This window comes from Hirundo rustica, chromosome 13, assembly GCF_015227805.2.
Source record: "Hirundo rustica isolate bHirRus1 chromosome 13, bHirRus1.pri.v3, whole genome shotgun sequence".
In the NCBI taxonomy this organism is placed as follows: Eukaryota; Metazoa; Chordata; class Aves; order Passeriformes; family Hirundinidae; genus Hirundo; species Hirundo rustica.
This window is the reverse complement of record NC_053462.1, coordinates 11,089,378-11,103,267: the sequence shown is the minus strand read 5'-3', so window position 1 is coordinate 11,103,267 and position 13,890 is coordinate 11,089,378. Positions and strand designations below refer to the sequence as shown.

General features: G+C 39.3%; 1 protein-coding gene across 9 annotated transcripts in view; it reads right to left on the bottom strand.

Moving 5' to 3' along the window:
- ADAMTSL3 (ADAMTS like 3) overlaps positions 1–13,890 on the bottom strand; it is a 177,760-nt gene that overhangs the window by 60,434 nt on the left and 103,436 nt on the right. For 8 of the 9 annotated variants that reach the window (XR_005703077.2, XM_040077708.1, XM_040077703.1 and 5 more), the window contains 3 exons: positions 6,244–6,288; positions 5,605–5,679; positions 178–335 (listed from right to left, as the gene is read on the bottom strand). Coding sequence is in view for 8 of the 9 variants with exons in the window: in XM_040077708.1 (XP_039933642.1) it covers positions 178–335; positions 5,605–5,679; positions 6,244–6,288 (278 nt within the window). In the remaining variant the exon portion in view is untranslated. The remainder of the gene's footprint in view (positions 1–177; positions 336–5,604; positions 5,680–6,243; positions 6,289–13,890) is intronic. The other variant, XM_040077706.1, reaches the window with a different exon arrangement.

Here is a 13,890-nt window from a genome sequence, read left to right as displayed (position 1 = left end):
ATATTAATCACGTAGCATTTTAATGTGTTTGGATTTTCTTAGCACAAATTATCTCTGTAATTAGGATTTCTTGCTAAATAAATTATTTTGTTGTATTGCTACAAGCTGATGGACAGCCACCACTCTGTTACGTGTACTTGCAGTAACTTTGTAGATTTGTACATTCACACACCCCACCTTGATAATGAAATCTGCTCCAAGAGGCCCCTGGATCTTTATGATTTCCCTGTCTGTGCTCTTCTGAAATTCAACAGTTGAATTTTCAATGACAAATGTTCCAGGAGCATTGAAACTGTGCTCTCCCTTTTCTCCTTGTAGTGTTTTTGACTCTATAACTAAAGAAGAAACATGCAGTTAGTAAACTTAAACAGGTTTTTGTTTCCAAGAAAGTCAGAAAGTAATGTTTACAAATTTGCCTTGCAAGTACCAGCTGCATATGTGCAGTAAAAACACACCCAGAGAATCTGTGAGAATATTAACTGCTTCAGATTATAGGCTGATGGATAATTGCAAGACAAGTCAACACAGGAATATCTGTCTGAACACACTATTCTTTCATACCAGAAGCACTTCTGAGACAGCTTTTCCTACACCAAGTGCTCTGTAACACTTGATATAAGCAATAGCTTGAGGAGGAAAAGCTGAGAGAAACTCAAAACTGATAGAAAAAATATAGAGAAAAATACCTCATGCTTCCACGCAACTCAAAAGCCGAGCAATCTGAGCAATCAGTCTCCAGAGAAGCCTGAACAGTGCCAAACCCACCTGACACTCACCTCAGTACCTGTATCACTGTACCAAGATCATTACCTTGGCTTTGAGTGTTTCCCAAGTGAGGAAAAAGCAGGGCCAACAGGAGGGCAGCTGCAACACCACCGGGGGGAGGGATGGCCCCTTCCCAGAACAGGTGGTGATGAAAACCCCTTCTGAATTGTTCTCAATTCCTTGGAAGCAGATTAAACTAACAGCCCACAACCTCCAGAAGACAGATGAAGCATTTTAAGATTAAATCACTTCCAACAAACTGACTGAACTGTAGGTGTACAGAGCTAAAGGAAGATATTCATAACAAAGGTGGAATTCTGGGCTCCGTGTAATACAGCATAGAGGCGCAGCAAGATGCATGACTTGAAATACACTGGTCTGGTTACAATCTACCAGAGCACTGCATGAGAAAAGCATGAATCTCAGATGAGCTCAGGGCAAGCTAAAAGGAATCTTTTGATGAGCTATAAATACTCTCTTTCTCCCAGTACCTTGCCTTTTTTGGTACTTTAAACAAAGTTACCTAAGCCAGGCTAGACCATTTAGGTTAAAAGCATCTGGTTTTACCTGCACTGAAAACATGCTCTGAACACTGCAATCCATCATTAACTGTTTTCTTTATTCAAATTTTTTTAAACAAACATGCATTCTGGAGCATGCCCGACAAAGTGAATAAAGAAATTATAGAATGAATTAAATTCCTTGAAAACATACCACCATTATCCCAAGCTTCTAAGCATTAGGTTCCACTGTGTTCATAGGTATAACAAAGATCACATACATGGCTGAAAGGAAGTTTCAGGAAGGATTTGTTTCTAGGAAATGACTTTATGTTAATCACAGGGTATGAATGTAGTGGTGAATAAAATGTACTTTGAGAAAGAGCAAAAAAAATAGATCTCTGGGAATCAATGTGCCCTACTGTCCAACACCTTTCCATTAGGAATAAACAGATATAAACTAATCCCAGAAAAAAAACCCAAGTATTTAGATGATGACTACATATTTCTGTTTGTGACTTTTATGGAAGTGTCCTTTCCCGATTGCATTAAAAAATAACCCTTTAAAATATATGGAACTAAGAATTCTTGGGTTAAGCTTCTGCAAGCCTTGATCCCAAACTCACTGCTTAAATCACAAACTTACTGCTTGATCATAAACTCCCCAAAAATAAGTAATAATGCATGATGCCTGTTATTGTCTCATTTTTTAAAATAAGTGTAAAATCAAATCTCAAGTACTTCCAACTCTAAATATATTCAGTGAGATCCTCAGGAGTACAGGATCCCTTTGAAACCAGCATTTAAGATTACGAGGCATCCAGCTGGTGCAAAAACATGATGAAAATGTTTAGTGGGTGACCTCAGCTGCATTTCTGAACAGTCTTTTTTACTAATTTTCTCAAAAGAAAATACTTTTGATGTTTTTCTAAGCAGAAACCAAGAAATATCGTTCAGCAACTATGAAACAATAACTCCTTGAGAGCTGATCTACGTTTCCATTAGAGCTATACTAGAGGTGGATGCAAATCATGTGTTTATTTGCAAGGTCCAGCCATGGAGCCATGGCCTGTATCTCTGGAGGTCACAGCACTGAAGCTCAGAACAGCTGCCCAGATTTTTCCTGTCTCACACAGGGAGATGAGGAGATATTCCTCAGCACAATGGATAACCTGTGATGCAATACATTCCTGCTCAGCAGTATCGAGTGCCTGTCATCACAGGCCTCTAAAACAGAGCAACAGCAAGCATTTGGTGTATTTAACACACACATAACATAATGATGCTTATTGGGGAGCACTTCCTCCCTCAAAAACTGTTCATTTATTGATTTCAGAGAAGTAACTATGAACAAAGGTTTGATCAACTGATTTCATGACAAGGTTAGAAAATAGTTCACCAAATATTTATTTGCTTTGCAGAGTCCTGTTATACTAAAGACCTGGGAAATATGCCTTCAGGAGTAAGCTTTCCCATCCTCAATAAATTCCTTGAGACTCCAGTGGTAAGAGTCACATGGACAGGGAATTCCCTTGAGTGCTCACTTGTTTCTGTGCCTGACAGGACAATCACCAGTGCCAAAGACCTATAACCATCCGTGCTTAGTTACTTCCCCTCCCTTGCCAAAAATGGCAAATGCCTTGCCCAGCTGTGGACAGAAGCCCCGTGGCTGAAGCCTCCCATTCTCTTGGTGGCAGGAAGGAGCAGGCACAGGAACACCACTGCAGGCACCTCCCTGTGTAGAGAGATGCGTGGAAGAGTTCCCAGGGAAACAGCTCCTGCTCCCAGAGCAATAAAGAGCAAGTATGGTGCTGCCCAAAAGCTGTTTCTTTTCTGTGATTCATTTGTAAGTAGCACAATACAAAACATTCTTCTCAAAATGCAAGCAACAAGCAACACCGTGCTCCTCTGAGCATCTGTCGAAGACAGAGCAGTGCACAAACCCACAGCTAAATGCTGTCACCTGATGCAAATCACTGTGAACAGAGAAAAAATTGACAAAAAGAAAACATTTCAGTTCCTTTCAGTAACGTGTAACCTCCCTAAGTTCATGAACTCAGTTATCTAGCATTAGCCACTTGTAAAAATATTAGCTTCTGGTTTTCCTGTTTCTTCTGCTGGAGGATTAATTTCAGGGAACTTTCAGTCTTTCTTTTGATTCTAATGCTCTTAAAACAACTACTAGAAAAGCCATAGTACAGTCCAAATCAAAAACAAAGCAAACACAATGAAACATTTTATTCAGACTCGTTTTTGTGCTAATTACTTGGTTATTTTCCACCAAATCTTTCACCAAATCCAAGTAGGCAGAAGAACAGGGGGCCATATTTGTTAAAAACCTGAACTAACATCTTGGTTCTCTGATGAATCTGTTGCCTGTCTTAAAGTGCCCAGAGACACAAACAAAGTACTTATTCTAACCAGCTACAAAGAAATGCAGTCCTTATTCAAACACTAACTGCTGGTTGCACAACAATGCCCAGAGCATTTGTTTCAAATCTGTTATGTGCTACATCCCCAACCACATTTCCATTTTTGATTAGTCCAGCAGCTGTGCTTTCCTGGAACAAGACCAGATCATAAACCCAGGATGAAGCACCACTGAACACAAGATAAAGGGAAAAGCGCCAGACGCTCCACAGTGCTCTTCACGTTTTTGCTATTGCTGCTGACTCCACTTGAAGGACAAATATATCCTGGCAACAGGAGGTGGTATAAAATTTTAACAATAGTAGTTAAGGAAGTAGTCCCTGCTTCACCTGTTAAATTCAACTCCTTGCAAGCCAGGAAAAACATCTATGACAAATGAACTTGTAATAATAGGTGATTATTTTTAAAATTCTGGCTTTAATTATACCAGCACAGCCACACTGAATTTGATGAAGTAGCAGACAAAGGATGATTTGGTATCTTCTATTAAGTGACAAACACCCACAAACACATACAGTGGGAAGGTGGAGAAGCACCTCTGGAGGATCAGCTCTCGGGGACCTGGCTATGAAGCCAGAAGCGATTGTCACCTCTCTCCCTGCAACAGCTCTCCGTTCTTTTTCACCTCTGCAATTTTAAGTAAAAAATGTCTAAATCCTCACAGATTTGCAAACAGATGTTCTGGTGGAAGTGGTTAAAGGAACATTTCACAATTCTCGTCCAGCTAGAGAGCGAACTAACAAAGGTAATGCCAAGCCACAGCTCCTTTACGGAACCACCCTGGGTAGGAAGCCAGGAGCACTCTGTACTTAGTTACTGAGTTGCTGCTGCATTCCTCAGGAGCTTTCCAGAAATCCCCCAGGAGCCACTCAATCTAGTACTTTTTCTCCATGCAAAGCTGAAACAACAACTTCCTTCTGCAGAACTACTTAAGAAAGTCCAAGAATCCTGACCTGAACTGGTCAGGATCACTCCTTCACACATCTCCTGAAACAGTTTTAAAGGAATATTATTTGTTTCAATATAAGTTCAGCTTTGTACATTTTTTATATAAGCAGTATACCTAGAAGTTATTGTCACTCTGAAGCTGTTTCTGAGGGTGGAGTTTTATTTCAGCTTTTTTCTTTGAAAGAATGTGACAATATATTTTTGAAAGCAAAAAACTGATGAGATATTTTCAAATAAAATGCATTTTTTACTTCTGTTTACATATCTCAGAGCTGAACTTCTTTTTATTTCTATGATCCAGACTACATCTGCCACTTCTACAAATAAAAAATTGTTCAAGGTTAAATTAATTGTTTATTTCATTGCTTAGTATGGCAGCACCACTTGCCATTGAAACCATTAATTCTCTATGCAAACTAGGCCTATGGATAAAGAAATTGCCATAAATACTGCTATCAGCCTTATAAGAAAATATTGGAAAACAATTGTCTTACAGAACAACTGTTTCTCATTGGTGGTTCGTAATGACTAAAGGAATTACAAGGAAACCGGATTTCTGTAGCTACTCACCCTACTTCATTTGTACCTAGACCACTTGTCAGAGGCTTCAACAGAAATCTGGTGCTGAGTTATGCAAAGGTTGTTGATCCCACACATAATTCTCTGGAAGGTTTTGGGGTTTTTTGCATGTTGTTTAGGTGTGTATTGTATTTGAGATGCCTTTTATTAGTTTCAATGGAAGGAATAGAAACCACCACTAGGTATTCTATTTTGTTTTACCAAGAAACTTTCCAGTATCCTCAAGGACTATCTCCAGGCTGGATATTAAAGATGGGAGGAGGAAGCGAGGTATCGAGGTCATGATCTTACCCATATTTTCCAAAGTTTGGATGAGTTCAGATACAAGGTTCTGTTTTTATCTTCTGCCTATGTATAAATACATAAAACAGCTCAGTCATACCAAGGTGTGCGGGTCCTTTCAGGGTAATTCTCACACTGCGACTCCCATGTGGTACAGCAATCACAGTTTCTTCCCCTAGGAAAATTAAACAACTGTTTTAGAAGTTATCTTTCATCAGGGAATTTTTACATCACATAATTAGACTGGAAACTGTCAAATATGTCTAAGAAAATATTTCACAGCTTTCACAATTTTTCTATTAAAAATAACATGTTATTTTATTAAGTACAGGGTACTGAGTCTGTTTGCTATGTTATGCAAGTATTAACACCTACAAATGAACTTGTAAATCTTGCTTTCTCTCGGAAAATAATTTGTTATTAACAATAACAACTGAAATGTCAGTAGTGTATTAGGAACATATTTACACTCCATTGTCCTAGTTTTATTTTCTAATCACTGAATTGACATAAGGAATCTGCTAAGTAGTCCTTCCCCCTTACAGAAATCTGCAGCTGTTCAGTCTCATTTTGCCCACACCTCATTTCCTGCTGCAGGTCACAACTTCAATAAGTGGCAGGACTTACAGGAAATAAATCATCTACTTAACACTAACCCTTAACCAATTACAGACCAGTTAAGAGCAAATATATAATAGCTATAAGGTATATGTTATAACAGTGTCTGCATCTAACTTACCATATAAGATCATTTCTTCCAGTAAGAGGCTCAGTTTAAGATGAACTATAAACCAAAGCAGCCCCCAACAGGACACGTCAATACAAAACAGCTTTTGGCTGCCTGAAAGGCCTCTTCATATATAATAAATGTGCAACACACTTACTTCAGTGCATTTTACAAAGGCAGAAAGTTACTGCTTCTCATTTCAAATGTAGGAAATCTGAGATTTGCCCAAGCAAACTGAATTACCAGTCAAATCAACAGGTTAGAGGCTCTCATGCCAACAAAAGCAGTGCCCTCAGGAAAGGATATCCACAGGCATAGCCACAAAAGGAAGAGAGAAGCATGCAAGGAGCTGTCACCCATTTCCATCATGGCCCAGCTGCAAATCTGTACGGCAGGCCCGGCCACATGCGCCCTTTGCAGCCACATCCTGCACAAGATGCTCTCTTTGGTGATGGAACTAATGCACATTCAGTGGCTGCTGCAGAGCAAGCTCCTTTTTGTGTGTTGAAGGTCAGTGATACATTGGCTCCAGAATTACCCATAAAATATTTAGAGGAAGAATAGTTGAGTTTAGTTTTAACAAAAAAACCAAAAAAAACCCAAAACAAAACAAAAAAAAAGGTGAAAAATGTTCCTTTCCACTTTAAACCGGACCCCTTTATAGTAGATGCTAAATTATCAACTTCTGGTTTACATCTCCTTAGCATAAGTATGATTTCCTGCCAAATGTTCAGAATACTTCAAGCAAATACTGCAATTATTTTTTCTGAAATAAACACCTTCTTATGTTACAGTTTTTATATCGTCAATTTCTAGGAAGGACATTTAAATACAACAATTTATTTTGGATGTAATAAAATACAAGCTTTATTAATTTCATTCTTGTGTATTCCACCAGAGTGAAAAATACTACAGTAAAACAATAATACAACTAAGGAGTCCTGGAAAAAACATTAACTACCGAACCACTTAATATCTTTTTGCATCTTGGTTTTTCATCAGAGGAATTGCTAAAGATAGCCAGGAGGTAGTGGGTGTGGATATCTTTGCAGCAAGGAAATAACCACTGAATTCACATGTGCTCGACAGTATTTGAGGAAAAGCAGGTTTGAGGGGCCCATCTGTCCTGACTTGGTCGGGAATCGAATCCCATCCTGATAACAACCAACAACCGGTCACAGCACAGATCCTCCAGATTATTATGAGCAGTTCAGAATGCATGAACTGCCGCTCTGAAGTGGAACCACGGGCAGCCCGTGCTCCACGGACACAGTTTGCAGATGTGCACACATGTGCAGGACTGCTCCTCTGGAGAACAACCAGGGTCGTCCTGCTGTGCTTCCTGCGCCTCCCCACAGGCAGCTCCGCCTGCCCCGGCAGACCCTGCAGATCCCTTCTCAGGATGCCTCACATTCCTTTAGCAGTACTACAGACATTCCACCCTCACCGAAGCACTCTCTGATATGGTCCAAAAGTCTCATGGGGGTGCTAAATTTGGTGTTTCTCTGCGGCACAGACAATATTACCAGAAAGTGTTTTATTTGCATTAGAGATGACTAAGCTCACCGCCACAGCAGCAGTCAACCTCTGCAGCCCACAGACCTGTCAAGAAGTCTACAGCGGGATTTTTGTAACCTGACTGAGATAATTATGACCTAGGGCACTTTCCTTGACATGAAGGAAATTATAGGAAAAAGTAAGTGTGAGATTTTTAGACTTCTGAACAGAGATAAGGGTTTGGAAGAAACAGGACAGAACTGACCACAAGGGACTCCTCCTCCCAGGGAGAGCTTTGAAACAATCGTTATGGTTGTCCAGGTCTGGCTCCAAACTATATATTCCAAAGGTCTCTGGTTCTCAGCCGAATGTAATTCATATTCTTAAAGAAACACAAGCCTCTGTAAACCCATTTTAAATGGTTATGCTGTACATTTCCCATTAAATCAGTAGGGTCCACACTGCTAAAAGCCATGAACTCTTACAAAAACATAAGGGGAAATAGTTACCTTGAAACCCATACTGAGAATTTTTGATTACCTTTTTTTTCCCCTTACAGTATTTCTTTGAAAGTTAATTGCTGACCTTTGTCTAAAGCTGAAAACAAATTGGCCCCAGATCATCTGTACATGCAGAAACACTAGACTCTAATACCTGAGCTCAGATTAAGGCTTACCTGAGCCTTAAAAAACTGAGAAACAGGTGAGATATTGTCTCTCTAATTCTAACGCTGCTTTCAGGATAGGGATTCCCAGCAGCACGAGAATCATCTCCCTCCACTCTGACCCAGAGACTCTCAGCAAATGTGTGCACACTTCACACAGCACTTGCTGATTAAGCTCCTGGATTGCTTTTACTTTAGATGGCAAGGTTTGATCCTGTTTCTATGGTGTTAATGTGGATTTTGATTCTGGATCTCAATGAGAGCAAGATCAGACTCTCTGCTATGGTAAGACTGGGAGCTAATCCCCAGGATCAAAATAAAGGAGCCACATTCCTAAGCTCAATCCAAATCAGCAGGTTTTTATTTATTTTTCCATGTGGGCCATGGTGGACCCATTTACTGTTTCACATATGGGCCAGTTGGGATTTTTCCCTCTCTCCTCTTATAGCAAGCCAGCGAGTTTATTTCAGGTCTATAAAAAGTGTTTCTTTCTATGTATTTGCTCAGAACTTATTTGCTGGTTCCCTGGTTCTGATCTTTGTGCTCTCAAAGTACAAACGATAATCCAGGAACAACTACAGCATGGAGAAACTAAAAATCTCAAAATTTTGGAATCTTATTGCAGTGGCTTCCCTCATCCACTCTGGCATCAGGCATAATTTCAGAAGGGACTGCTGCTGGGCGTTGTGCTGACCCACCTAATGAAAGCAAAGCCAAATACATGCACTGGAGAAAACATAAAAGACATACAGCAAACAGCCCCTCAAGAGACTGGATCTTAAGGAAATGCAGTGCAAAATAAGTAATGAAATAGCCAATGTTCTTACACAGAAATTTCCTCAAGACAAAAGGGACCATGAAAGTACAGAAGGAGGGTTCATACTACCTGTAACAGCCCCAAGTAAACCAATGAAAGTAAAGAGATGTCTAGACTGTAACAGATGGTGCTGAAGACCCAGCATCTACACAACAAAACTGCAGATGCTTCTTGGGACTAATTCTAGTCTGATCCCATGCACTGGGTATCCTGTAGCTGCTGGAGAACATCAGATGCTCTTCTGGGACACATCTTCTAGTTTAGCTTCATCCAAAAAATTTCAATTTATGCTCTCCAAGACCACTCTGTGATGTGAACTTAAGAAGGCTGTGTTAGGGCCATGATGAAATTTGCTTCAAAATGCATTGGCATTCTATCCCTCCCCACACACAGTTTTCCTGCCAAACTTGCCCAATTCCTTTTTCTGGCTCTACACAAAGTTGACTTCTCCCCTTCCTCTCCAAGTGTTTTCAACTCTGTCTCCTATCCACATTCCTTATCTAATCTCAGTCTTCTCTTCCTCTTTTCCTTGGCTCACTGTGTCTGTACAGCCAGTCCTACGTCCTCCACCCACCTTCTCTTATCTGCCTTTCCTTCACTGCATGAACTAACAGCAAATCTTCCTGCTCAGCTAATCTCATCTTTCCCTCTCCTCACGTGATCTCATCACTCCCCATCCTAAATCTGAAACTCAGGAGATTAGAAGCTCTCCACAAAATCTCTTCAGAATGCCTGAATATGCGGTAGGAGGCAGCACAGAGTTCATCCCATGTCACCTGGTCCACACTGCAGTAAAGCAGAAAGCAAGAACAACCTCAAGGAAAAAAATTTAATAGCTTCATTCTGGAAGAGCAACACGTTAATGTGTTCTAAGGAGGCTGCACACATGTGATTTGTTTGCAGTCAGGACTCATAACAAGCCAGAGAACACTTAAAAGGATAAGTTTTCAGAAACTTCAGCTGTTAACATCCAAGAAGATTCACAGAAACTGAAGGAAAAGGTTGGGGATTTTTTGTAAAGGTTGTAGTAAAATATGTGTTGATGTTCACAGAAATTGCAAAAGACTTATCCATGACCAGAAGATCATTGCCTGCCAAATTTCAAATCCCTGATCTGTGATCAAGTCCAACAATGGGGGGATGTTAAGACATATTAAAGAAAAGGTTTCAAGAATGTTTTGACAGTGGGAAACAACATGTTTTTCTCCTCTGTGTCCTTGGAATATGCTGAGCTGTTTTGGCTGAATTTTCTTCAAAACACATAGCACCTGGCATGAGAAGTTTCTGACACAACTATCTAATGCTGGCAAATAATCCTTCATATAAAATGAAGTATCAGGCAACCTTGAGAATTGGGGTTATTAGCTTGTATATTGATTTCAAAGAGGGAAAAAAAAAAGTGAGGCAGGAAGTTGTCAAAAAACTTGAGCTGGCTGATGACACAGAAGAGGGAGCTGTGCCAAAGGTCTCTGTTTAGATAAATGACCAAAGTGAAATTAGGTTTTTGGTTAAACATGCTTGGAGATGATGACATACATCACGTGAGAAGAAGTGACCAATGGCATATTATACAAATGCCACAGGAAATAAAGCACATGGCAAAAGGAAACTCAAAGTTATAAAGCTATTGCCAGTGAAAGCTTTCATAAGACGCTCTTCAGCAACAATTAAGAAAGGCAAAACCTCTATTTGGGAACCAAATAAAACCAGACTGGGACAAGCCCATGCCTTCAACTTCACTCCCCATTGAACCAGCATCTTTTCTTCTTTGTTGGTATCAGAACGAGAACAATTTCCTACCATTTCTTGCCAACAATGGTGCAGAAAAAAAAGATATGAGGGCCCAATCCTCCATTTTTTCCACGTGCACAAAGGGTGGTAGAGTTAATGGGAGTTCCATGCATTTAGTACTAGAAACTTCAGGCCCACGGTATCTCATTTCCCAATGGGATGGTACATTTTACAACCTATTACACTTTTTGTTTGAATATCGTTAGTCAAACCTTTAATCATTTTACCAGAATGTTAGAATCTGGCTGGCTTACAGAATTTTAACTTACTTTGTCTTTCAAAGGCAATTAAGTGTTAGTGGAAAAAAATAAACTTTTGAAATAACTGTTCATTTCATATTTGCAGAACAGTAAGCTCCCTTTCACTGCTGTCTAAATTTCTGATCAAAGACATTAATTTAATGTAAAAACATATAAAAAAGATAATAAAACAAAATTAGTCCTCCATGAGAAATCATTTGCTATCAATGCCTAAATTTCTTTGTTTTAAAGTAACGACTAAGATAACCAAGGACTTTTATTTTCCCTTATGCCTCTTTTTTATACTAAAATCTTTGGCTCTTGCTTTCCTTCCAGTTATTTAATTTGCTTCATTGAACAGTAAAATTTACATCCTGCTCATAGCCTTAAGCTCCCTCTTATATGCATGTCTGTCATGTGTGGATATTTTCTCAACACTAGTTCTGAAAGCTTCCAAATGACTCTTTGAAGATAATGTGCCTCCCTTCACTGATATTTTACCACAAAGAAAGGATGGCTTTATTTCCACATTTCATTCACACACAGGATAATTATACGGAACTCATTGCATAGTGTTGAACAACTTGACCCAAAAAGTATTTTGGCACCATCACAATAACTAAGAAAAACACCAAGTTCTGAATTTAGTAACGTGTGTACTGTTTTGCTTATGCCAATGGTTATTCATTCATATCATCCAGCCTACTGCAGTGCAAGATAAACCCAAACTTGGCAAAACTGACACCTTTCCTCAGAATAGTCTTTCTTGGTCTTTAATTGTAAAGGACGCTTAAAGAGACACTGAATTATGACAGAGGAAAAAATGAACTATGGGCATTCTTCATAACCTTCAAGGCAATGGGAGACCTTCCACCAAGTTATGTCAGCTGTGGTCAGCTCTTACCTGAGCCAGAATAAGACAAGTGAAATTAATATTTTCTGTCACAAAATGACAGTTTCAAAACCAGATCCCTTTTACCACTTTGTCTCTACTGTACTTCCATGCTAAGCAGCAATTAAATGTGAAGCTTTTTATTTCACTTATCATGAACTATCCAATCAGAGTTACCAACCTAACAAGTTTATTTGGGATTCCTTAGAACTAGCTATGGTGTCAGCAGGAATCATTCTCCAGGAGAATATCTGTTGCTGTAAAACTGTAATAGACAACTCAATTCCTTTCAATTCCAGCTGACCTTCACATCAGAAAGAGAAAGAGCTATTTTGTGCATAGCTATCCCTATATATCTGTGTCTATCTATATATAGACCCAAAATAAATACAACTTGGAGGCATTACAAAAATACTTGCTTTACAAGTGCTCGCTCTATGCTGACCAGAAGTTCTGAGTCCTTGATATGGCAAATGAATAAAAAGTAGTCCCCCATAAAAATTCTTTTTCAGCTCATTGTAGGCATTCAAGACATTCTCTGACTCTTTCATGATGAAAAATTTTATTAAATTTCTGAACTACACTACACATCAATAAAAAAGACCTCTAGTCAAAGCAAGGCAAAGGCTAACGCTGAAAGACCATCTAATATGGAAAAAAGGCTCTTTGCCTCCTGGAAAGTTATCCTGTGACTTTAAAAGTTGCTGTCACACAACCAGTCACTTTTTAATTGAGATTGTCTTTGCTATACATGTGTATTGAATTACAGAAATTATGCACCGGCACAGTGGTACCCAACACCCTCACAGGGCAGTACAAGACCCCACACTGCAAAGCAATAAGCACTGAGAAAAAATAAACTACACCAAGTTATATCCAAATTGAAGCGTACTGCAAACAGTGGCAGTAAAAAACCCATGGGAACAGCTATATATACTGCAATAAGATTTTAGCATGATTCAATATACAAAGCTCTTTCAAAATCAGGGCACAAGTGAAATCTTTGCTGGCTGAAATACAACAGTAATAAAATATAGGCAGCTGTCAGAGGCAGGTGCTTCATCCATTAAAAAGAAAACCTAGTTGCATTTGAATTTTGAGTACTGACTATAAGAGCACCCTTCTATCTGGTGACTTTGCAGGAAGGTAATAAACCCCAAAGGCTCCATCTCCATGTGACAAATGCTCGTGACAAATACACACTGTGAGTTCAGAAAAAGAAAATAATATGTGAGGCAACTATTCACATGATAAACGCATGGGACATATGCTGTGACATTCCAGGGAGCATCATCTGTGAGGGTGGAGAGCACCAGTGTCAGAAGGGAGTCTTTGTATGGAAAACCTTGCCTGCATGTCAAAATAGCCAGACTCTTCAGACTCCAGTAAAGGGTCTATTTCTAATACCCTTCCCTCTTCTATAGTTTGTATTTTCAGTATTACTGAGACCTACAGAGTTACTCCCAGTAAGATGTTTATTATTTTGAGAAAGAATGGTGAAATTTGAGCCAAACACACACAAAGAAAGAGATTCAAGTATTAGTCCCATTCACTTTGTGCTTTTTGAACCATAAAAGTAGCAACTTGCCCCTGAAGTTCAATTGTCTTCAGACACGGAAAAAAACAAAACAAACAAAAAAAAAACACAACAAAAAAACCACCACACCACAAAAACCCACCCACAAAAAAAATCAAAGTTAATCTGAAAACCAGGTACTTTCAACCACAGGCCACTATTTCCATAAAACCATGTATAAGA